The sequence below is a fragment of the Pteropus medius genome, unplaced genomic scaffold (genome assembly GCF_902729225.1).
Source record: "Pteropus medius unplaced genomic scaffold, Ma_sr-lr_union100, whole genome shotgun sequence".
In the NCBI taxonomy this organism is placed as follows: domain Eukaryota; kingdom Metazoa; phylum Chordata; class Mammalia; order Chiroptera; family Pteropodidae; genus Pteropus; species Pteropus medius.
In genome coordinates this window covers 23191901-23218409 of record NW_024349800.1, presented here as the reverse complement: position 1 = coordinate 23218409, position 26509 = coordinate 23191901, and the positions used below count along the sequence as shown (strand labels likewise).

The following is a 26509-nucleotide window of genomic DNA, read 5'->3' as shown; positions in this document are numbered from 1 at the left end:
TTTTAAAAATTGCAACCCGACTCAACCAAAATTCTAAAAATACTATCTGCACACGTACAGACGAAGCGGTCAGTTATCATGGACACGCAAAGTTCCTTGTCAACATCGGGAAAGCAGGGGAGGCCTGCCTTTGTATCAATGCAAAGATGGGAAGGAGAACTGCAAAACATTAATTGCTGAACAAAATATTGCGAACTAAATTGCCAAACTGCAAAACAGCAAGTTATCCTTTGGGTTAGCCTTCCCCAGGAAGAAAAATGATTTTTTAAATTAAATTATTCCAGTAACATCAAAACGGGCCTAAGGGCCCGGCTGAGAAAAGAAAGGGAAAGTTTGGGGATAGCATCTAAGAACCATGGTGGAAATTCCTGTGCCCTGATCCCGGAGAGTGGCAAAAGGGGGCGAGAGCGGCGTTTGCGGTCGCTGGCTGGCGGTGGGGAGTCGAGCTACCGCCGGATCCCGGTGGGAGAGTGACAAGGAAGAGGAGGAGGTGGCCTAGGAGAGAATGGAAGCTTCAGCGCCGGCCAGTTGTGACCGAAACTCTGTCCACTTGGAGTCGTGGAGAAGACAGAGGAGGTGGGGTCTTGGTCCCTCGCTCCACGGGAGGTCGGGTGGAGGGTGGGCCGCGAAGAGCTGGGAGCCGAGTGCGGCCGGCCCGACACCTACCTGCGGGTCCCGGGCAGCCGCCCCAGAGCGAGGCCTAGTGCATCGCCGCCGCCTCCAGCCCTCCACGTCGCGCCGAGGCTGCTGCTCCGCGGCCGCCGCCGCCCGGAGCCTGGCCGGGCCCGAGCCCGGCTTCCCGCCCCCGCCCCGCGCCGGCTGGCGGGTCAGCCGGGGGAGCACAGGGCCGCCCTCTTGAGCCCAGTTCCGCTCGGGGGGTGAGGCGGCAGCGGCGGCTCCCTCACGTCTCTCCCGGGTGTCCTGTCAGCCAGCAGTTTCCCCCCGGTCCGCAGCGCCGCCTCCGCCGCTGCTGCCACCGCCTCTCCCACATCCCCAGCCTCCAGAGGAGCCGCCGCCGCCGCCGCCGGCCGCGCTGCGACCACTACCCTTAGCGCTCTTGCTACCTGCTCACTGTTTCCCCTCGCCCCGCCGACCCGGCTCGGCCGGGGTAGGACTGGGGAGACAGCGCCGGAGGCCGCCGCGAGGCCGTCGCAGCCCCCAGCCCACAATCCACCGCGCGGCTCCGCCAGGGCGGGAGAGCTGCGGCCGGGGCCTGGGCCGGGGCCGGGGGGAGCGCTCGCCGCCTCGGCAGAGGGGCTACGGCGCGGGCGCAGCCGGCGTGCCCCCGGAGCGGGATATACCCCGCGCGGCTCCTCTGCTCGTCCTCTCACAGCCCTGCACGCAAATGCAGAAACCCACGCCGAACTCCACTTTTCCCCACGACCCTTCCCCCATCCGGAGATGTTCTCAGGAGTACTCAGGTGCCGCCTTCCGCCGTCCCTGGAACTGGGCCCTCGCCCACCCCCCAGAACAACTGACTCCAAACGTCCCTTAATCACCCAGGAGCTATTTAAGTAGATATTCCCACAACATTCCACCTCTCCTTTCAGAGATTCCCAAATAAACGTCCTTTGAAAGGTTAAAGGTTACCGCCTCACTAATAACCCACTGGACCCTGAAAACAGTGCATGGTCTCTGTTGAGATCTTTCTCCAACTGAATCTTCTAAGTTTTCTCCTAGTTTCAGGCCTTTCTCCCAGGCACCTATCACACTCTCTGGCACTGAAATCAGTTATTCCTATTTGACCGAGATAATTGAAATTTGTGTGTATTATTAATACCTCCTCGTTGTGATTTTTAACAGTAATCCAATTCAGCCTGGTTTCAGAGGACTTGCAACCTTAATCCAATAAAATACAGTCCACAAGAAAGGAAATGCCTTAGAATATTTTTACAAAGAGAAAAAAGGGCCCTCATTCATTTGAGTGCTTATGTCTTAATTTTAGAACGATTTCTTTCAATTCAAAAGAAACTGTTTCTTTGCCCAAAAATATCAGAGTTAAAGGCATTTATAAGACACTTTGTTTTAACGAATCAAAAGTGAAAATGTAACTTTTACAGTTAGGTATTGAAAACAAAGTTCATGCAAGTTTCAATTCCAAGAAGTCACTTTGAAAACTGCAAACCTAACTCTGTGTTATAGTATTTTACCCACTAAAGAGCTAAAGTTGAGGGAAGAGAAGAAAAAAAGAGAAAAACAGCAAGAAAAGTTGAGAGGACGTTCTTACATTACTCTTTTCTAAATGCAATTCTCCACAGTTTTGTGATAAGGAGAGTGAGAATATCAATCTCAAACATGAGATAAATTTAACTATAAAATAATAAAGAAATCCTTCTAAATTTCTCATCTCATATAAAACTAGATGAGTTTATATTATGACAATATTAAGGAAAGATTCACCAAGTTTTATCTAAGGCCAGAAAGGAAAATAATTTCACTTTAAGTCTAGAATCAGTTCACAGATTATACTAAGAAATGGATTTAGCAAATTCCTGTTTTGAACATGTATCAAGAAATCAACAACTGTTTGAAAGCTGCCTTAAACCTGGCTGCACTTTGTCCTTTTAAAAGCTATTTGCAATGATACTCGACCTTGTTCCAAAAAAAGATTCCAAGTTGCTCCAGTGGGCACTTAGATTAAATAATAGCCTGAGGTATCTCACAGACACTAGAATAAGACAGACTCATTTGTTTTCCTCGTTATCCATCTGTAGATAACATACCATAGGAAGAAAATACACATTGAGTATTGTGCTTAGTTCTTTCAAGGATCCAGCATGATGTTTACTTTTACTTTTCCACAGAACAATTCATAATCATGAATCTAAACAGAGAAATAAATGCTGATGCTCAGGTTTGCCAAAAACAAAACAAAAACTGCTAACTGGACAAGTAATTTAAACACCAGGAGGCGGGAATCATGGGGACTACTCTAGAGTCTGTCTACCTCCTGCAGTAATTAATGCCACAAGTAGATAAATTTCAAATTAATTAATGTGTTCATTTGTTATCCTTTGAATTATTTTAGAATTAGAAAGAAAAAAAACACAAATGGCTATGTATAGACACATTATTAGTGTTCATTTCCAGAAAGCACAGATGACAGAAATTTAAGAAAAAATGATATAAATCATCATTGCCCTAAGGAGAAAATATGAAGAAAATAGTTAGCTACCATATTACTAATACTATATTTGGCATGATACTTATTACCTGTTGAGATTATGAATGGTAATAATTATCAGGGTCATACATTCTCATTAGAGGAAGAATGGGCAAGCATTTTAATGCTGTAACACCTATAAAAGGCCTATGCTTTTTATTATATGTTCAGTATATATTTGTGTGACAGTAATGAGTTAACATGTCAACTCAATCAATAAACACCATTTTTAATGACTTGTTTGACAGAAAGTATATGTTCACATGCCAATGTAAATACAGAAGAGAAAGGGAGCACTAGTAGAAGGAATAATCAGAAAAATCAATTGCAGTTTAGTTAAACATGAGCACTAGCCCCTCTTTTTGCTACAATTGCAAACCTTAAATCTATCAGATGGAAACCTATTCAAATTCTCTAACTTATGCTATAGCTAAATATGTATAATAAGTATAAATTATCTTTGGTAAGCAAAATCCACATTCACTCATGTACTAAAAGTATTATGCTGATAGTAGTTCCATTTGGGTTTGGTTTTTTGATCCAATGCCCTGAATTATTTTATCCATCATATTTAACTTATTTAAAAAATATTGAATGTTTAAAAATCACAATTTAAAACAATGACTGGAATTTGAATATGTTTTAATATTTCTATATAGCTACTGTAGACTATCTTAATGTAGGAAGACTTTTCAATTATTTTGAATATGTTGTAAGCCATTAAAACTAGATATGGATATAAGCACCACTAGAAATTTTGTATTTCATGTAATAATAATGTACTCAATAATTGTTAGCAGTATGTAATATACAAGTTTTCACATATCATTTCTTTGTGTCTTCTAAATCAGCTGCTTGGTTACTTTGGAAACAATTACTTAACTGTTAAATTTCTCTGTTCCATTTCTCTTTGACTCTGATATTCCAAATTTCCATTTGATTATCATAATAATAGCAACTACCATTTGCTAAGAATTTACTGTGCTCCAAGCATAGAGAAAACCAAGGTAGTGTGGTATATTAGTTTTCTATTGCTGTGTTTTCTATTGCCGGCTGGAGGCTGTCCTCAGCCCCTAGAGGCCACCTGCAGTTCCTTGCTATGTAGGCTTTCCCAAAATGGCTGCTTACTTCATCAAACCAGCAAGAGGTGTCTCTAAACTCTCTAGAATGAGTCAGCTAGCAAGACAGAGTGATATTCTATTATTTTTGCCATATTCTATGGTTTAGAAGCAAGTGGCAAGGATTGCTAACACTCAAAGAGAGAGCATGGCACAAAGTTGTGAACACCAAGACGTTGGAAATCATGGTGACTACAGTCTGTCTACCACCTGCAGTGATTAATTCTACAGGCTTTGGAATTTAGCTAACCCTGGGTTTTAAACTTGCTGTGACACTTTAGCTATGTGATTGTGTTATCAGTTTCTTATACTTTGTTTCTTCATATGCAAATAGGTCTCTTTTTAATTTCAATCTTGGTCTAATAGAAGTCCCCATTGGCATTTCTACTTTTAACTGCTACTTCTTTTGTCTGTGTCCAGTGTGTGTGTGTGTGTGTGTGTGTGTGTGTGTGTGTGCACGCACACACCTGTTTCTAAGGCCATGCAAAACCAATTCAGTATCAATACCTTTAAAAATAGGACTCAAGCTAGGTAAATTAAAAAATAATAAATCCATAGCATTAGAAAGATAATTATTAAACATAGAGGCTTTCAGAGTTTAGAGAACTTTGTTGGGATTGGCTTTTTTTCTCCTTCTGAATCACGTTTATGCATATGATACAAAAGGACATGCTATGGCATGATAGTATTCATGGGTTCTGGGTTTGCATTCTAGCTCCGCCACTTTCTAGCTGAGTAACTTCAGGTATGTTAAGCTCTCTAGAGCTCAGTTCTTTATGGGGATAAAGATAGTACCCACTTCATAGATGTACTGTTAGGATAACATTTAAAGCATTCTTAAATAGCATAGTTTAGTGCCTAGCTTATAGTCAATACTCAAAAAAATGTTAGCTATCAAATTCATTATTATAATCTTCACTATCTCATTAGGAAGTCTATGTTGATGAAAACCACAGAACAGGAAGTGACAAGACATGGCTATGAATGAAGTAGGTAAGATGAAACATGAGAAGCCACAAGATCTTAAAAATCCTCATAAGCCAAAGGGCTGCAAGTGAAATAAATAGTCAGAAGGTATGAAAAGTCACAAGTCATGCCAGGCCCCGGGTGCACGCAGCGAGCGTGTGGGAAGAGACACCCACGAGCATGTGGGAAGAGACACCCCGCCTTCAGAGATCCAGTTCTGAAGGGGAAATGGCAACATCCATAGGTCAGGGGTGGATGGGCGGGGGGCGGGGATTAAAGAGGGGAAAAAAAAGAAAAGCCACAAGTCAGAAATTGGACAAATAGGATCTAGGGAACAAGGTAAGACTGAATTCTCAACCAAACTGTGAGGAATGCAGCCTAAAACATCAGCAAGAGAAGAGCACATGAAACAGGTAATTTGTCAGACATGAAACCTTTTATGTACTTCCTTCTGGAGTGGGAGTCAACCACAGAACATATCTAGTCCCCCATTTTGAATAGGAAACAAGTCATGTCACTATTAGAAAATAGAGGATAAATTATTGAATAGATTAGAGGAGTACAACAATTGGAAATATGAGCATATCCTGACAAATGTAAAATTATTTTCAAATTGGACCATTTCCCTAGAGGAATATATATATATGTATGTATGTATGTATGTATATATGTGTGTATATATATATATATATATATATATATCCCATTTTATTAGTCTCATTATATTTTTTCTTATGTTTCCTTATATAGTATTTGGTCCTTTTATTGTTTCATTTGGTCCTTTTGTCTATGGAGGCTTCGTCTAACAAAGTTATAAATATTTCTAGGATGAGGTTTTCTGTTGCCACTGCTATTATACTTTCTAAAATATCCCTACACATTATGAAACAATATACTACATAGTATTAGGCTTTCAATAAATGTTTGTTGAATTAAAAAATAAATATGAATTCCTCCCTTTAGTAATAGTATTTGGCATAATGATTATTAATAATTCATAAACTTAATGGATGACCTTGAAATCATACTTAACTCTTTCATATCCCACAACTACTGTGTCAGAAAATACTATTCTACCTTCAAAATATATCTAAACACTTCTCACCACTCACATTACATCCAACCTGGTCCAAGCCATTTTGCCTGAAGGGCCCCTAACTAACTATGGCTGTTGAGCTATATACTGCTCATTACAGGAAGCACCATTCACAGAAACTGCAGGGTGAATGATGCTTCTTGGAGGTATGCAGTACAATCATTCTACTTGCATAAATTATTGCAAAAGTCTCCTAGTCTTTGTCTCCCACTAGTCTATTCTCAACATAATTGTCAGCTTGATCCTGCTAAAACTTGTCAGATCATGTCATTTCTCTGCTTAAAACTCCAGTATCTTTGTTTCATTCATAGTAAAAGATAAAGTCCTCACAAGGCCCTAGATGATCTCATTCCAGTCTTATCTCTCTAACTTTATCTCCTCCTGCTTCCCCCACTCCTTCCTCTCCCTTCCCCCTGCTGCCGTTTCTCATTGTGCTCTAATCATATTGGCTTCCTAACTGTTCCTGGGACATACCAGGCATGTTCCTGCCTCAGAGCCTTTGCATTTGTTCTTCCCTTTGCCTGGAATGCTTTTCCCCCCGGATATCCAAATAGCTAACTCCCTCCTCTCTTTCAGGTCTTTATGAGGAATTTCATGACACCATATTTCTCATTGCAACACCATGTCTTATCTCCTTTTCCACTTTATTTTTCTCCTTAGCCTTTATTGTCACTTAACCCCACCCCCACTCCCATACGTTTTATTTATTGTCTGTCTTTCCCCTAAAAGAATGCAAGCTCCATAAGAGCTATTGTCTGTTTTATTTACCACTTTACCCCCCAGCACCTAGAACAATGCCTGGTGCAAGTTGAGAACTTAATAAGTATTTGTTGAAATAATGCATGAAAGATAAAAAGAAACTGGTGCTTATAACCATATAAACTACTTTTTTTGTACACTCAGCAGGATGAGTAGCCAATTAGTCTAATGTCTTGAAAACAATTTGCCACTGATATGTTATTGGGCTCAAGATTTTTGTAAACCACTATGAATTTATTAGATTTAGGATAAAGATGATAGTCTTGGCTTATTTTACAATTGGTGTATTTTAAGTAATATCTATATGAGATTATTTTTCAAATATGTAATTCTATAATGAAGTAGAACTATAAAAACAGAATGTTTAAATATTTATTGGGAAAAATTTTTTTCATTTAAAACTTTTCTAGGAAAATTATGGGCAATTTCCAGAGAAACAGAAGCTGTAGTTGGCCTCTCAAGGGCTTCCCCAGAACCACTTCTACATCAACTGGGTATGTGACTCAACACCAGCTATGGCTCAGAAAAAAAAAAACCCTAAGCAGCAGGAATACAAATTCTTATACCACTATGTAATATCTTGAAATAGAGAAAAAAAATCAAACAGTGGGAAAATACTTTATAAGTAAAATAAACACTGGCTATCATGAAACCAAGACAATTTCACAACATAATCCAAAGTAAAACATTAATAAAACAATGGATTGCAATTAGATAACGGACTTTCCTTGAATACCAAAATGTATTAGAAAGCCCATTTAGTTATCTTGCCACTGTCTGGTCATTTTGATTCCTATTTTACCAGGAAGTGAAATATCTGTGTTTTCTCCCTATTTTCTTTACATCTAACCTGAGCATTAATAAAAACAGGTTCTCAATCAGAATTCGATTTCAACCTAGAAGTCTTATTTCCAAAAATCTAATCTTAGACTTAGAACGGCATCTTTTTTCTTCTATAGTATTACTTTATACCTTTTAAGGATCTATATAAGATAAAAATAATAAACTCAAAAGAAAGAAAACATCGTTGTAATCAGACTTTTGGAACAAAAGAGGCTTCTCGCTTAACAGATGAGGAAATGGAGGTCAAAGGGCTGAGACAGAGAATGTTTTAGTGGTGGCAGCGATTTTCAATTACGAGCCAGATTTAAGAATTCCAGTCTCATGTTCTTTGTAACACACTATAGGAAATGCTACAACAACAAATTACTAAAAAAGTAAAGAATTATGTTAAGTAGAATTACTTATTATTTGAATCCAAAGAATATCAGATTCCCCCTCTCCAAAGAAAAGGTAAGGCTTACCCTAAAGTAGGGAATTGAAGGTTCTCATTACTTACAAGAAAAAAGAATCTTGTAGGGAAGATTTTGCTTGGTAATAAGTATTTAATAACTTAGGAAATAATCAGTGTAGGTAATTTATTATTTTAAGTACTCTTTACCAGTTCACAAATCCAAGAGACAGTTTCCATATTTGATTACAAGAATGCAGTCTTTAAGAAAATGCGTGGCTTCTTTTTGTGTATTCCTCCTTTATAAACATGCAAAAGCCTATTTCTATTCTTCCAAGTTTATCCTAACTTTGTAGTTAATTATGCACAGCAAAAGAAATGGTAAAGTGAGCAGACAGGACATATTTACAAAACATTAATATTTTTTGTCTATTACAAATTGAAAGTCAGACTCCTGACAGTTATTTTTTTTTTCTTTACAGATCCCTACAACAAGCATATATCAAAACAGTGAACAAACTAAAAGCTTACATAAATGGCTCTGTCTTGATGATTAAACTGGCTCACTGATGCGTGCCAATGAGTGCTGCTCTGGTTTCAGATGGTCAGCATATCTTCCTGGTTAATGGCATCCAGGGGAGAATTGCTCTCCTCTCTCTCTGATTCTGCATTGCCTGCCTGAGCTGCCTGCATTTTGCCCCAGTATGTTAGAGACTCCTTTAGTTACTCACTACTTGCTCCCAGAACTCAGAAGAGAGACCTGAATGAAAACATAAATTCGGAAGTTGTCAAAATGTAGTTAATAATTGGAAGAAAGGGTGTGTGTGAAATTTATGAGAGTATAGAGAGATGAGAAGAGAAGAAAGGAGAAGAGAAAGAAAGAGAAAAGAAAAGAAAGGAAGAAGGCCTGAGACTAGCCACAGATTCATACAACAAGCAAAATCAGCATACATCAACGAGCAAACAAAATATTTGTATAAGTGGCTGTGTCTTTATGACTAAACTTGTTTACTGATATATGCCAGTGAGTACTACTCTGATTGTAGGTGGTCACCATACCCCTCTGATTAATAGACTGGTCTCTGAGAAGAGGGAAAGTAATCAGGGGAGACTAGAAACAGGAGGCAGAGAAATAACAGAAAAGCCAGAAGACTCTGGGGTCAGAGAAGATGAAGTAATTTTTTTGGAAGAGGCTAGAAGTGGTCAGCTATAGCAAAGATGTGTGCTGTTCATTGGACTTAGCAGCATTAAGGTCACTACTGATCCTAGCAAAACAAATTTAGTAGATGGGAGAATTGAAAGCAGATTTTGATGAGTCAAAGGCTGTTATGTGGAGATCAAAGGATGAGTAAACTGTTCCTAGAAGCTTAGCAGTTTAAAAAAAAAAGAGAAGCTAGATGGAGTGGTAGGTGGAAGTGAATGTGAAGGAGGTTATTCCTAATATGGTAGATATTTGAACATGTTTGAATTCCCATAAATTCTCTTCAAAAAGAAAAACAAGTAATTCCACTGAGCATAAAAATTAATTTTCTCCCAAATATTTGTTCACTCATGTTATTCTGTGAGCCAAGATAGCTAATATCATTTAAAACTTTTGATTGAGATCAAATGACCAAGCAGGAACCAATTTTCCCTATCTCTCAGCTTTGCGGTCATCCATTTATTCATTTAAAATATTTATTAAAAAGCTATTATGTCTCATACTCTATTTTATGCACTGAAGATACAATGATACAAAAGACAAGCAAGCCCACTTTCACTTCTTTTTGGCATAGCGCTGTAGTAGTACGCCAGTGCAATAAGTTAAGAAAAAAAATTTAAGAATATAAGAAATGGGAAGAAATAAAACTTGTTTAGATAATATAACTGTATATTTAGGAAATTCCAATGATCTCTAGATAGATTTCTAGCATTAATTAACCAATTAAGATTGCTGGATATAAGGCGCGATAGGTAGAATTCTTAGTTGTCCCCCAAGATGTCATACTCCTGGTGTACATGCCATATGTAATCACCTCCCCTTAAGTGTGGGTGGACTTGTGAATATAAGATTTCACTCTCATGATTAGGTTATGGTATATGGTAAATATGAAGGAATTCTGCAGATATAAGACCAGTTGAACCTGAGTTAATCAAAAGGGAGATCATTCTAGTGGCCCTACCTAATTCGGTGAGCCCTTTTAAAAGAGAGTTTAGAGGTCAAAGATGTCAGAAATCAGAATATTTGAGGAAAGAGAAATGGTGTCCTGTTGGCGTTGAAGAAAAAAATGCCATGTTTCAGTGAGGGCTACCTGACAGGAAAATGCACTGGTCTCTAGTAGCTGAGAGTGGCTGCTGGATGACAGCCAGCATGAAAGAGGAACCTCAGTCCTATAATTCTAAGGAACTGAACTGCACCAATGAATGAGCTTGGAAGAGGACCCACAGCCTGAAATGAGCTCATAGGCCTGGCTGACACCTTAGTCAGCCTGGTAAGACTCTTAGCAGATGACCCAGCTAACTTGTATCCAGATTCATGGGAACTGTGAGATAATAAATTTGTTTTCCAAGATGTTAAGTTTGTTATAATTTGTTAGACAGCAATAGAAATCCAATATATAAGATCAATATACAAACATTTGATTGTTTTTCTATATACCAGCAACAAACAAAAAATTTTTTAAATTATTACCATTTACAATTGCACAAAAATATCAAATACTAAGGAATCAATCTAATAAAAGAATGCAAGACCCCTCTACACAGAAAACTATAGAACAACTTTTTGGGAGAAATTGAAGATAACCTAAATAAATGGAAATATATTCATTATTCACGGATTTTAACTTTCAATGTCGTAAATATCTCAATCTCACCAAATTAATTTATAGATTTGATGCAATCCCAACCAAAATCCCAACAGGTTTATATGTGGAAAATAGCAACCTGACTCTAAAACGCACATTGATTCTTGAACAACATGGGTTTGAACTATGCAGGTCCACTTATATGTGAATTTTTTTCACTAAATCTTTACTACTTTTGATATGTGGTTGGGAGTCCTGGATAAGGAGGGGTGACTATATGCATTGATTTATGTCATTTTGTGTAGAGGACTTGAACATCTTCAGATTTGGGTATCCATGGGGGACCTGAAACCAATCCCCTGCAGACACAGAGAGACAACTGGGGGTTGTTAAGTTTTGCGGGAGTCAGAAGTTATACATGGATTTTCAACTGCCTAAGGGGCAGCTCCCCTAACCCCCACATGTTCAAGGGTCAACTGTATACGGAAATGCAAAAGGCCAAGAATAGCCAAAATACTCAAAAAAAGAACAAGATAGCAGGACATACTCTACTCGTTACCAAGGTTTATTATAAAACTAAAATATAAATACAGTACAGTATTAGTATAGTAGCTAAAGATAAAAAAAATTTAGAACCTCTAACAAGTCAAAACAGAAAAGATAGATAATTCAATAGAAAAATGGGCCAGACACTTAACAGGCGCTTCACAGAAAAGTATATCCAACTGGCAATGTGGAAAGGTATTTGGCCTCATGTGTAATATGATATCCTACACATCCACACTTAGAAGACTGTAAATGCTAAATGTTGCTTAGAACGTGGAGCAACAGGTGCATACCAGTACAGAAGAGTAAATCGGTACAATCACATTGGAAGAAAATTTGGCAATATTTGCTTAAGTTGAACATGTGAACACTCTATGACCTAGCAATTCTACTTTTAGGAATATATCCAATAGAATTGCATGCATATGTTCATCAGAGACATTTATAATAATGTTGAGTGACAGAAGACAGACACACAAAAATGTATATTATATAATTCTATTTATATAAAACTCAAAAATTCAAAACTATGGTGTTAATAGTCAGGAGGAGAGGGGGGTAGTGATTAAAAGGAGTACAAGGGGGATAATGTTCGATTTCTTGATCTGGGTGGTAAACCACTTGGTAATAATTTTTTACTCAAACATTTGTGTATTTTTTTCTATATGTGAGTGATATATCAATAAAAAATATTTAAAAATAAAGCCAAGCTTCCTGCCCTCATGGACTTTATAGTCTACTGAGGGGATCCCTGCTCTCCTTCTTGTTGGCTGACTTCAATCTCAGGCTTCGAGCAGAGGGAAGTGGTAGGAAAATGGCTGCCAGCAGCTCCTGGCTTACAACTTCCCATGATCAAATCAGTAGCCAACGCATACCCACAGGCTCAGCAGAAGTCCCAGATTGCCTCTCTCTGGCTCTGATTGGGTGAGTACCCATCCCAATCACATAGGCCAATGTGAGGCTCTGATTGGCCAGGCCTAAATCACAGCCAGCACTGAAACCAGAATGACATGGAGTCAACTTCACCAGAACACATAACATAATGAAAAAAAGATGTGGTTCTCCAGAAAAACAAAAACAAAACAAAGCTGGGTCCCCATTTCAGAAGATGAAATAAATGTGAGCTGAACATCCAGCAAATGTCCACAACAGGTCTCTTTAAAGTGAAAACAAAGATTTGAAACTTCATATTAGGTCAACTTCCCTTTAATGTCTTTCATTTTACAGCACATGTTTCAGTGATTTGGCTTGCTTACTTCTTCCACTGCTAACGTGACTACAAATGGACTCTTCTCTTTTGTCAGCTGAGAAATAGGGCATTCTTCCCCACACCATCGCTGTATCTTTGGATTTGTAACAAGCCAAAAACAACCAACCAACAAAATAACATCATAAATAACAACAAAAATCCATTTAGAGTTTTAAATGCTTGTTTCTGCTAAAAACTACAATGTAACAATATAAATAATCAGATCTTGGAAAATAAGTTCCATATCTACCCACATTTAGAGGCTTCTATCAGGTGCCTCAGGGGTTGCCTCCTCAGGTAAATTTCTTTACTATCCCCTCTCCTGAGTTACTTAGCTCCTCTGACTCTATGCTTACTTATACTCTTTTGTAATTTTCTGGTTACTTATCTGTCTTTCCCATTGCTTCATGCCTTCCTCGCAGACAGGGCTTTGGCCTTTATCTCTGAATCCGCAGTACAAAGCTCATTGTCTGGGACATACACGGTGGAGGGTCAATAAATGTTTTCTGAGTGACTAAGTGCTTCATATCCCAATGGCATTTTATCCTGATAATAGTCCTGTGAGACAGAGATTATTATTCTGCAGCTTGGAGAGGTAAGTGACCTGCTCAAGATCACACACAGTATGTGGAATCAGGATTTGAGCTTGAATCTATCTGATGCCAAAGTTTGGGCTCCTGGCTGCTGTCTTTGTCAAAATGTTTATTTATTTGGAAAAAGGTTCAAACTCCAGCTTGCCAAAGTGTTTCTTAATTGGATCCTACCTGCTGTTTCGAGCCCTTCTTTCATTATTCACCTTTGTGCATCTTTCCTCACAGCCTGTAAACAGACTGTAGGTTTTCCTGCCTCTTTGTTTATGATAAACTCTGCCAACTCTGACTACTAAAATCTCATCCCTTCAAGGATCAGCTCGGATGTCATCTCTTTTACAAAATTTTCTCTTATCATTTAGCCAGAAGTGACATTGTCATATAATTTATTTCCTAAACCATGGACATAGCATTTTGGGCATACTAGCTCCTGTTCGAGCTATTAGTGGGCCTTTAGTTTCCATATTAGACTATTATACCCTGCTTGTCCTCTCCATAGCCCCTAGTATAGTGACTTGCACATAATAGACTTTTAAAAATTGCTAGATGAATTAATGATGGTAGGGGTACCTTTTTTGGTATGCCACCCATTTCCCTCGCTGTCTAGGGCAGTACAAATTGTTATTAAATCTGCCTTCATATCCCATATCCCCCTCATATCCCATAGTCTGTTGATACCCATTCAGAACCAAAAGCTACCAAGTTAGCTAATTGAAGTATAGAAGAAGCTTTGATAGCTTTTAACAACATGGTTTCAAAATAGTTTGAAAATATGGCTTTGTGAATATGTTTTAGTTTAAAATGACAAGAAGAAAAATAAAAGAATTTATTCTGGGTGTTTCTAGAGCTGAGGTAATTTGGTCTGCTAACAGTAAAACCTCAAATTAACCAGAATCCAATTAACTGGTATTAGTTGGCATCTCCAATTACACATACACGAAAGAGAGAGAGAGAGAATTTCCTTTTAATAGAGACAAATGACAACAAAAAATATTGTCAGGATCGTGTTCAAAACAGCATCTAGTTGCATGTGTCCTCCTCTCAATAATAGCATCATTTCCAGAAACGAAGCGACTCAAAATTCATATCATGCGACGAGATAAAAAGATAAAAGTGTTTAGTCAGAAATTTTATTTAACCAGCACATGTCATTTTCCATGAATTGGGGTTAAGCAATGATATATCATAAGACTTTACAGCAAGGTGCCTCGGTGTTGGGGTAAGTACAACATTTCTTGGCAAACTTATTTAAAGAAAGAATTAGAGCAACTAAACTAACTAGAAATGTAAAGGCATTTTTGAAAAACAAAAAACAAACAAAACAAAAAGAAAAACAGATCCTGAATGTGCAGTTGGAGCAGAATATCCTGGTGTGCCTTGCTTTCTGCTAAGTTGCAGGCTTCTTCAATGATCAGGTTTCAAGTTTCACTGCGGCAAAGGACTCCAAGTGATTATTTAGCCTGCAAATGAGAAAAGACTATAAAATGACATGATTGAGGTACTGAAAATTGCAATTACAGAGGGCACATGAAAATCAGTCTGTTCCTCCTTGTAATCTGGTTGAACAAATACAGGAACAATAAAATTTAAAATAAAGCTTAATATTAATGGAAATTCCAGAGAAGTTAGTCTGATTTCATGTGGCATGTTTAAAAGGGTACTATTCACAATAGCAAAGGGGGGCACAGAGAAAAGGGCTGAAATTAGATTTATTTTCAACTTAGCATTCATCTAATATTTTTTAGCATTTAACGACAATCAACAAAATCAAATTTCAAGTGATTAGAACCCAAGAACTTGCTGGCTAACACTGAAGATTCTGCTGGAAGAATACAATAATAGCTATTATGATTAAGGTTGAAAGTAGAGAGCATTGGTGAGCAAAATCAATATGTCATATCTGTTCTGATTATGACAACGATAGCTGGTGTATTCACAAGCTACTTCACCAGTATTTGTTAAAAAATGACTCTGTATTTCTATCAATGTCCCTAATAATTGTGGATCTTTTCCTCACATTTAGTCAGCCACCTAATTATTCAGTCATGTGCTGAATAATGACTTATCAGTCAGCAAGGGTCTGACTGCATGTACTACAGTGGCCCCATAAGATTATAATGGAGCTGAAAAATTCCTATCACCTAGTGACATCATAGCTGTCTTAATGTCATAGTGCAATGCATTATGTACGTGTATGTGGTTATGCTGGTACAAACGAACCTACTGAGCTGCCAGTCAGCTGTATAAAAGTATAGCGCATACAATTATGGACAGTACATAATACTTGATAATGATAATAAATGACTGCTACTGGTTTATGTATTCACTATACTAAATTTTTATTGTTATTTTAGAATATGCTCTTTCTACTTATTAAAAAAAGTATGCTGCCACACCAGCAGTAGCCTCATACATCTTGTATTGACCATGTCTCTTGATCACATCATTTTCGCTTGTGTTTAATTTCATGCTGTTTTTGCACAGTAACATACTGTGCAGGCTTGTAGCCCAGGAGCAACAGGCTACATCATATAGCCAAGTGCGCAGTAGGCTCTACCATCTAGGTTTGTATAAGTGCACTCCACAATGTTCGCCTAATGAGGACACGTTTCTCAGAACTCGTCCCTATCATTCTGCAGTGTGTGACTATAATCAAGTGTGACTCTAGTCTCTTATATCCAGTGCCTCTTTCTATCCTCACTCTTGCCACTCAAATGTTGCTTTTGCTTTCAGGAGAATTTTGATAGATATTTCCAAATTACCCTTCCAAAAGATTTTATATGAACTTATATTTCCACCTAAGTGTAGGGGAACAACTGTGTCCTCAAACAGCCAACAATGCTGAGAATTAACAAACTTTCTGATTTGTACCAATCTAATAGGTGAAAATAGATGATATCTCCTTGATCTTTTGATTTATATTGCTTATGCTTATAGCTATAATATATGATTTCTGCCTACTCCTCAGTAACCAGCATTAGGTCACATAGACAGGCTCAGTGCTAAGGGACTAGCAATGCCAGCATTTTATTTTACAGCCTTTACAACGGAAAGCAGGGAGGAATGGGGCTGGAATGAATGTTGAAGCCATCATCATTTTTTCATTTATGACTTTTGGATTTTATGTCCTTCTCCACCCTAAGATTAAAATTTCACCCATGGTTGAAAAAACTTTTTATTACAAAAGTATTTACATAAACAAAAGTAAAGAGAATAGAATAATAAACTTTCATATATATCCATCACACGGTTTAAAAATTATTAACATTCTGTTTTTGTTTCATCCATCCTGTACCTAATTATTTTTGTAAATTTTCTAAAAAAAAACAAAACAAACCCAGGTATCATATTATTTTATTCATGAATACATTAGTTTGTTTCTCTAACAATTAAGGATTATTTACTGATATATAATATATACATTAAAATTTATGGTTCAATTAATTTTTTCAAAATGAAAAACCTCGTGTAACTACATTTCATATCAAGAAATAGAATGTTACCCATACTCCAGAAGCCCTACTTTTGTCCTCTCCAGGTTACTATTATAGAGGAGGAAAAAGTTTTCCTCAGCCTTCTTAGGGTCCCTGGCCGGGTCTGACGGTTAAACTGGCAAAGACAGTTTAATAGGAAAAAGGCATAGAAACATAAGTTTTACATGACAAAGAAGCCTTCGGAAAGAAACGAAGATCTGAGTATTTATTTCATGCTAGGTTTAATGACGAGTGGACAGTCATGGAGGAATAGAAGGAAAGGAGTATGAGATAATTATAGCAAAACTAGGGGAAACTTAGCAAGGCCTGTTTGTTAGGATTCCTCTTGGCTCCCTTTATCTTCTCAGATAAAAATGTTCCTTCCCTCTGGGTATAGGGAGGGCTTCTCTCACAAGAGGATTTTATGACCTGTTTTAGAGAGAAGCTGAAGTAGGTGAGGGGGTCAAGGTCAGAGTGACCTTCCTGCTCTGCCTCTTTCTCAAACACCTTCAGCTTAAAATATTTAATATGCCAAGGTACCAGATTTTGGGGTAACATTGCCTGAACCCCATCACTATCCTACCCCCAAAGTTAACCACTATCAGCTTCAATTATTTTTGCTTGATTTTGACCTTTATATACATAGAGCTACATTACAAACTTTACATATATAAATGGCAGAATATTGTTTGGTGTTTGACTTACTTCAGTCAACATAATGCTTGTAAGATTTATCTGTGTCATGTATAGCAGCAGTTTCTTTGTTCTCATCACTATAGAGTACTTCATTGTATAAAAATTCCGTAGGTTTTTAACCATTCTATTGATAGATATTTGGAGTGTTTTCGGTTTTGGCTATTGCAATTAGTGCTGCTATGATCATTCTTGTACAAGTCTTTTGCTGAAGATCTGTCTGCATTTCTCTTGTGTATATAACTAGAAGTAGCATCACTGCGTGATAGGGTATGCTTATGTTCAGTTTTAGCAGATCTTTTAGTTTTTGAAAATGTACCAAGTTACACTCCCATAAACAGTGCATGAGAGTCATAATTTTTCCACATTGTCATAAACACTTGGCATTGTCAGTTGTTAAAAGTTGAGTTCCCTGGGAAGTAGACTCTGAGAAGGAGATTATCCTGCAGGAAGTTTATGAGGAGTTGCTCTTGGCATTAAACCTGCAGAAGGGAAAAGGAGGAGGTGGGACTAGACAGAGGGAGAAGTGGGGCTTTGGTGCAGTTTTGACCAATGTTCCAGCTGACCCCACAAAGGGCACATGGTTTTAGATCCTTGATAGCCTCCACCCTGACACCATGTTTATACGTCTATTATGTTAGCACTAGAAGCTGATGATAGAGACTGACCGAAGTCAACCAACTGAGTTATTTTGTCTGGTGGTTATTCAGTGTTTCCTCTGTGGTAGATGCTCTGTGGTGTGTGTTAACAGACAATCATACCTACTTTATACCCACTCCCATATGGCCACCCCACCCCAGATCTCCTCATCTCTGATCTTCCAATCTTTCTTCTTCCAGGCCCTGACCATTTGCCATTACTCATATCACTCATATCACTATGTATATTCTAATCTCCAGCTACTTCTTTTTCCACACAAAGTAGATGACAAGTACAATGAGATAAGTTTTTGTTAAAACACCTAGTCGGTGGTTCTCAATGCCCAGGCTATAGATCCCAGGCCAATTAAATAAAATCCTTTGGGACTGGAACCCAGACACCAGTGTTTCTTTAAAGTTTTTCAGATGATTAAATTGTTCATGCAAGGTTAAGAACCACTGCTCAGGTGTTCAGTTTTCTGTTAAAACTTGAAAGACAGTAGTTCTCAAACTTTGTTGTGCATTAGAATCAACTGGTCAGCTTATTTAAAATGCAGATTCTTAAGCCCCAAGCTCAGAGAGTCTGATGCAGAGGACTAAATGAAGGCTCAAATCTTTGTATTTTTAAAAAGTCTCCCGAAGATAGAGGATTCTGATGCAAGTGGATCAAAGAGCTAACTTATATGGCAATCTCTGATCTAAGTAAACAAACTTCCTTTCTTTCAAGGAATTTAAATTTCTTAGAGAAGCAAGTTATTTCAATTGACAGCAGGAGAAATTTTAGCAAAGAGTTGAAAAATTATCTCTAGAGAATATTAGAAATCAGATAATCTGCTTTATACAAGGATGATTTAAATAAAATCTGTACTTGAAAAAGTCTGCATTGCTGTGAGACACAAAATAAGCTTATATTTAAAGTTCTCCATAATATATTTGATTTCTAAGTCAGGCTATATCATTGAGAAGTTTTCAAAAGAACTATTGAAATTAAATTACAAAGGGCTCTTTGCTGTCTTTAGGTTTATGTACTTATTAGTCACAGTAGGCTCTCTTTTCTACAAAAAAAGCCGACAGACAACTGACAGCAGCAATTTTCACTGCCAAGAACACTGCTTCTCCAACTTAATGTGCATAAGAATCACCTAGAGCTCTTCAGATTCAGTATGTCTGGGCTTCTGTATTTCTAATAATTGATTCAGTTCTAATATCTTCTGCATTTCTAACATCCCAGGTGATGCTGTTGTAGCTGGTCTGGGGACTCCAGCCTGAGTAGTCATTCAAGTTCTAGGGCCTCTTGTCTTTCCCCTCTAGCATGAACTTCACTTATGACAAATACTATCCCACTTTAGTTCTTTGCATTAAAGCCAATAACTCCAAAAATGCATAAGATGTTCAAATATGGGAGGTTAGCTGATGCTTTTCTAAGTTCTGCCTTGCAAGTTAGCATAGGGACTTCAAGAAATGAAAAATTAAACTATAGTAGCAAATATAGACTTAAAAAACAATTTAAAATGTGGCCCACATTCTCCATGTTGATTCAGACCCTTCACGTCCTTTTATTTCAGCAGTATTACTTTCACATTTTAACCTCTTGTTAAGTAACAAGATTAAAATTGATGTATTGATGGAAATGTGCTGAACAACTTATCTGATGACACTGCAAATAAGTAAAATTCTTTTGGAAAGCTATTTAGTAATCTTTATCAAGAGGCATTGTTTGTTTACACCAGAATTGTTTTAATGTTTGACCCCATATTCTCATTCTTGATAATTTTTCAATAATTTGCTTACACAACAAGCATTTGCTGACCATGTACTATATGCCCCTCACTATAATGGGTGGTAAATTAACTTAGAAGAGGGAAGAAAGCACTTTTCACAAAAAATATTGCAGAATTAATTAAAATGAAAAACTTGGAAACTAAATCTTTAATAATTAGGCAGTAATTGTATAAATTTTGATCTAGCAACTCAAAGGAATAGTTCAAGACATTAAAACTTCTGTGTAGATTACAAAATTGCGTGTAAAAGGAATTGAAAAAAACCTGTGGAAACAGAGAAATGAAATAAAAGCTAGAGAGGTGAAATTTTAAACATTTAGCATTTTATAATATTACAATAAATAAAACGTTGCCTTAAAAATGCTTATTCAAAACACACACACATTTATAGCAACATCAGATACTATAAAGGTTCATTTCTATGGCTATTGAGACAACTTCTTTTAAGCCCTCTCTCACACAAACGAAAACATTTCTATCCTTTCCTGCCTCCATAGCCTGCTTCTTCCTGCTTGTAAATGTAGGCAGGAGATGTTGGGTGGTAATCTAGAACTCTCCAGTGATTTACAGTGAGGAAAATAACACAATTTCCTGAAGAAGTTGGCAACTGTTACACAGACATTTTACATCTGTATCAGCCATGTCAATGCCATGAATTTTACAAAGCGAAAAACAGCCGTTGAGGTATTCTCCTTTCAGCTTTTTGTTTGTTTGTTTGTTTGTTTGTTTGTTGCTTAAAGGTTATTGGTTCCTGGCTCTATTTTTCTCACATAACCTTTTTTTTTTTTTTTTTGGATATTGGATTTTTAGTTGTAAATGTCAGCTTGTTTACATTTGAGTGTACTCAACATTTGAATTTCTAAGTAATTCTTTAAGTTTGGTAAGTCCCCAAATACAAAGGCATAATTTAGGAAAAGGGGGTGGGAGTGGTGAGCATTTTTTGCTGGGAAGATAATGGTAAACAAAACCTACTAAAAGGTGCGTGTGCGTAAGTAGACCATAGCAGCTGGTGGGTGATGAACCATGCCAGAGTGGGGGTGGAGAGTGAAGAAGTGGTAAGGAGGTTGGAGATTTTTGCAGAAAATCAGAGTGCAAGGTGCAGGATGCTCTCCTGAAAATGATCAATTTTTATTTTCTCATTCTTTCACCTACCAAAGACTGGTCAAAGTTGTGAAGAATAGATAAAGATATATAGAACTAAAAAGATCGAGGAAGTAATAAGCCTCTTAGCAGAGATTTTGTGGTTACTATGAGCTAATTTGAAAAACAGTGCTGCTGAGTGGTGAAGAAAGGATTCTTAGTTGGACTGATGCCAGTTCCTTCTGGTCACCATTCTTTTAGATGAGTTTGTTTCTTTGCCCTATGTCAAGGAATAAGAGGAATGCCTATTGGTTTACCCTCCTCTTTAGACTCCTGACACAGAGGTGAAGGCAGGTGGGGTTGACTGCACATTAATTTGGTGTGGAGGAAGTGGTTGTTCAGTGACCACGGAAAAGCCCAATGCTAATTTATGACAGCAGATGGCAGTCTTTCCTCAGGAGAGAAGGGAGAGCTAGTTTCACCTAATGCAAAATTGTTTTTGGTTTTGTAGCTTTTCTTTGAGGTTAAGTGCCAGTTGATTTGTCTAGGACCTGAAGTTAATTTTGGTTTAATAACAGAAGGAAGAGAAGCATGGACACTGGAGCCTGGAAAAAGGGGTGTGGGCCCACTACCTGGACCCAGCCTCATAACCACTGGCTCTGATGTCTTCAGTGGCTGGCTGCCCTTAGGAAATCTGGTCAAGTTCAGACTTAACACAAAGTGTGGTGGGTGAAGGCATTATATTGCGGCTCAAAAGGGGGCTCTGAGAAAAGTTTCCAGGGAGGTGTAGGACTGACCCACAGACAGACAATCAGAACAGAGTAAGAATTACCCTGCTGTGTATTGTGAGGGAGGGTGTTTGATAGCAGAAGTACTCCCTTTTCATTCCAGATCTGTAAAGCGGTCTTTTAAACTAATCTGCCAAATGCTTTTTGAAAAGGTTATTAAATTCTTCTCATTCAAGTTTGCAAAGTGGAAAGCCAGATTTGGCAAGGAAGCTTGACACTGGAAATAAATTCAGTTTGTTTCTACTGTCTTAATGGTGGGATTATATTTTATCACTTATCAAGAAGGTACTATGTAGAAAATGATGTTATTCAAAACTTACTGTGAATAAGGAGACATTTACTAAAGTCTTTACAGATGGATTTGCTTTGTGCATAAAGGCAGTTGGGGTGATGAGACAGGGTAGGAGCAGACAGAAATCGAGGGACTGGCTGTGACTATTTGAATTAATTAAAATTAAACAAAATTGAAACTAAGAATAAATTCCTCAGTTGTACTAGCCATATTTCAAGAGCTCAATAGCCACGTTTGGCTAGTAGCTACCATATTGGACATTACAGATTATTGCCAATCTCTACGATCACAGAAATTCTACTGAATAGCACCAAAGTAGAAGAAAAAAGAATTATTATTATTATTACAATACTTAACATTACAGGAAGGGTTTGTTCTTAACCATCCACCTTCTCACTTGGGATCACTGCCAAGTGAAAAGGTGGATGGTTAAGAACAAATCCTCCCTGTAATGTTAAGTATTGTAATAATAATTCCTACATGTGGCAGGAGTTTCAAATAGAGCATTTCGTATAATACTCATAGCAATCCACAGCCATAACAATGTTGCTGCCAACATTTGTTGAAATGTTACTTCAGGTGAGGCACTAAGAGCTCTGTTGTAATAACTCATTGGTCTTTGCAAGAAGCCAGCAAGGTTGGTAATATTATTGTCCCTACTTAATAGACAAGGAAACTGTGGCAGAGAGGGGCTTCATAATTTATCTGTAGTGACCTGCCTTGTAAGGAACAGCTGGAATTCAAACGCACATTTTTCTGGGCTGTAATATTAGAGAGAAGACATGGAAAATGCCTAGAATGCTCTGTGTGAGTAAAATTTGCTTTTATGCCACATTCTCCTAAGACAGGCCCAAGTCTTGGATTCTCTGTCACATAATTCTCTTTCTGGTTAAAGAGGCTTTATGCCAGTTCTGATAGAGTAACAATGATCCCCTGTTAGCCAGGATGTGAGCCACTTCCTTCCCCCCAAAGCAAAATCTGCTGTCTGCACAAAGGACGTTGGTTTCTCAGAAGCTCACCTTTATAGAAACAAGTCAATCTGGGTGAAAATTTTGAAGTAAAATTTCCTGTTTAAGATGAAAATGAAGACTAGAAAGAAGTACACATGGGAAAATGCTGTATTTTTCTAGGTAGTGAGATTATGAAAAATTGTTTTCTTTTTTGTTAGGCTGTATTTTGTAACTTTTCTGCATGAGTACATGTAATAAAATTTTAAAAATCAAAGCCAGATACTGCATCATAAAAATTCTTAATTGACTAACAATATTTTAGGTTTTTGTTAATATAGCGAATACTTTAATGCTAACAGCCAGTATAAAAAAAAAAAAACCTTTTAATTGAATGCTAAATAATCAGCAGTGGAGAAAGTATGGAATTTAATTGTGAGATTCAAAAGGGCACTAAACCATGTTCAAGTACTCACTGCTTCTCTACAGATGAGGACTTGGTTGTTTTGTGTTCATGATCCTGTAGACAGCTGCCTTATGTCATCTAGTTCAAGGTGAAGCACAGTCTGGTTGATAAAATAGGAAGTCTGACTCACACTATAGGAAAAATCAGAGATACTGCAAGTTTGCTTCCAGACCACTGTAATAAAGCAAATGTCGAAATAAAGGGAGTTGTAATCTTCTTACTGGTGGAGGATCTTGCCTTGCATTTATGAAAAATGCGATACTTGAGAAGTGTAATAAAGCTAAGGACAATAAAATGAGGTATGTCTATATTACTTTTATCATTAATTAGCACCAAATGATCTCTAAAAATGAATAAACTTGGAGTGTGGGAATTAAAGGGGGCTATTTTCAAACTGCACTCTAGATGTTTGTCCCTCCTAGGTGAAACTCATTATGTAGGAATGATGTTACTGAGTATTGTGCAATGGAGGCAGGAAAAAAATAAAAAGGTTGGGAACTGGTCAGTAATTGCTAATGTTCTTTTTTCCTATAAGATTCTAAAAGTTTGTAATAGTTTTACTTTAGTAATGTCTTTATATATCTTTAAAAAGTTATATATTTTTAAGCGTACATACATTTTAATGTTAATTTTCTTTAAATAACTTAAATAATCAAATTTGGTGTGCAGCTAAAGGATATCTTGATATACTTTAGCTTAAACTTGTGAGTCCACTATGAAATAATAGCCAAATGAAATGGTAGCCAAAAATGTTTTCAAATATCTAAATATTCTGATTTAATAGAATTTATAGAATTACTCACTTTAATGGTCAAATAAAGGTATTATTAATTACAAAAGATAACTCAGAGGAAGGATCAAGTGATAATTTGGCACCAAAGAATCAAGAATCTGGTCCTTATTTCCTCACTCTCCCACCTTTCAGGCTTCCAGTAAAAGCAGTTTCTGCTAACTATCGAGTGTTATTTAAGTGAGGTGGCTATAGTTTTAAAGCTAAACAAACACAAAAGACAGGCGGATTCCCAGCAATCATCTGTCTAGGCAGGCAGTGGAGATGAAAAAGAATGAACTGAAAAAGGGCACCAGATTCATTCCACAGGTGATGTATGCAGCTGCAAGAAAAGCCCTTCTCAGAAACACAGAGAAATATTCAGTCTTGTTTACTCTCAGACCCTGCAAAAAGATAGACCTGGCAAAGGAAGTCTTGGAGTCAAACCAGGATCCTTTGTGTTTCCTGTTTGATTGAAGGCATTTCGAAGCAAACAGAATTCTGAGATCAAGTTACTTTTAAAAATATGTATACATATGTGGATGCATTTCATATTGTCTGATGATGCTAAATAATCTACCTTTGCTGACTAAATTGTCTTTGCAGATGTCTTGGAGCTACCCATTTGTCTCTTTTCATAGCCAAGCCAGTGTCACTGATCTGATACCACAGCATGTTCTTTCTTGGTCTCACACTGCACTTCTAGTTTCATAATGAAGGCTGCAATTAGGCTTTACTTTATAGAGTTCAGTTTATAAGTGTATCCTCCTCTTTATTTCCATCCTTTGGCTTTTCATAGGCATGTGCTTTGCTCAACTGTCCCCAGAGACTTGGAAGGTCTGGCTGAGTTATGGATTGAAAAATTTCAAGAAAGATAAGATATAGATCTTTTTTTTTCTTTTCTTTAAGGCTTTGAATGCAAAGACGAGTTCATCACCTTCCTCGGATCATGGTATATGATCATTCACGTGAGGCTTTTTCTTGTTTTATTTTATTATTTTCTTGTTTTATTTTATTATTCTCCCTCTTCATTTTCCAGCATTGGCAGCCACTTTAATGTATTTAATATGTGCTTGGATATACATGAAGCCCTGAGTTGTTTTCATACAATGTTTTATGAATATATGTGTTTTAATTCTCTATTGTTCAATAGCTCTCATTCTGTTTATTGCATTTTACACAATGCTGTTCTTTAAGGCTGTACTTTCCATATTTCTTTATGCACATCTAGCTTATTTCTTTGAACTGCTGCATAAGGTTCCATTTTATGTGTCTGATACTTTAACGCACCCATTCCTCTAGTGATGGATATCCAGACTGCCTTTAGTTCCTTTGTACCAAACAGCCCTGTGATAAACATCTGCATACATGTTTCCTTATGAATCTGTGTGAAAAGGGGTTCCTGAGTCACTGATCACATGTGTGCATGCACGTGAGTCTACGTGCACACACACGTACACACTTAAATACTGCCAAAGTGCTCTCTAGAATCCCTGTATCTAATTATAGCCACACCAGGTGCACATAAGGGTTCTTGTTTCCCCACATCTTTGCTAAGACTACCAACTTTCTAATTTTTACAAATCTGTTGAGTATGAGGTGGTATCTCAGATTGTCTTAACATGCATTTCTCTGTTTAATAGTGACATTGAACTTGTCTTCAACCCTTCTTAGTCATATGGGTTTTCACTTCAATGTTTTGACAAAGATTCTTTGCTTGACCAAACTTTAATCAGTTTAGTCAGTTTTCCGAACCTCCTCCTAGGCCCGTCTACATACTTCTTTGTAAAATTCAGTTTTAGCAAGAACCCTGCTAAGTCGGTTTAACCAGAACGCTGACCCTTGATATCTGCTCACCCTGGGTATCTGATTGAGTCCCTCTTCCTCCACCATTAGTTCCCCAGGTGATGTCTCTGCTCACCCTGGCCTACCTCCAGCAAGAACCCTGTTAGGTCGGTTTGGCCAGACCCACCCTCCTCCCCACACTGCTGATGTTTCCTCTTAGCAATTTTCCATCCACTGACCCAACCTGCTTCTTGGCTATAAATCCCCGCTTGCCCACTGTGTTTGGAATTGAG

General features: G+C 37.7%; 2 protein-coding genes across 3 annotated transcripts in view; one reads left to right on the top strand and one right to left on the bottom strand.

Annotated features, from left to right (window-relative positions):
* VPS54 (VPS54 subunit of GARP complex) overlaps positions 1-1172 on the bottom strand; it is an 88948-nt gene extending 87776 nt beyond the window's left edge. For both annotated transcript variants that reach the window (XM_039886999.1, XM_039887002.1), the window contains exon 1: positions 667-1172. The gene's annotated coding sequence lies outside the window, so the exon portion shown is untranslated. The remainder of the gene's footprint in view (positions 1-666) is intronic.
* On the top strand, positions 506-8916 carry LOC120622147 (formin-like protein 3). Its single transcript, XM_039888146.1, has 4 exons — positions 506-826; positions 866-1421; positions 7513-7596; positions 8816-8916. The coding sequence occupies exons 1-4, from the start codon at positions 506-508 to the stop codon at positions 8845-8847; spliced, it is 993 nt and encodes a 330-aa protein (XP_039744080.1). The 3' UTR covers positions 8848-8916.
* Positions 8917-26509: the final 17593 nt, after the last annotated feature.

Bases quoted from the DNA above. Each gene is read 5' to 3' on its own strand.
- LOC120622147 (XM_039888146.1), top strand. From the start codon at position 506: ATGGAAGCTTCAGCGCCGGCCAGTTGTGACCGAAACTCTGTCCACTTG. The intron at 1,422-7,512 runs GTGCCGCCTTCC...AAACTTTTCTAG, and splicing joins ATGTTCTCAGGAGTACTCAG to GAAAATTATGGGCAATTTCC. The intron at 7,597-8,815 runs GTATGTGACTCA...TTTTCTTTACAG, and splicing joins ACCACTTCTACATCAACTGG to ATCCCTACAACAAGCATATA.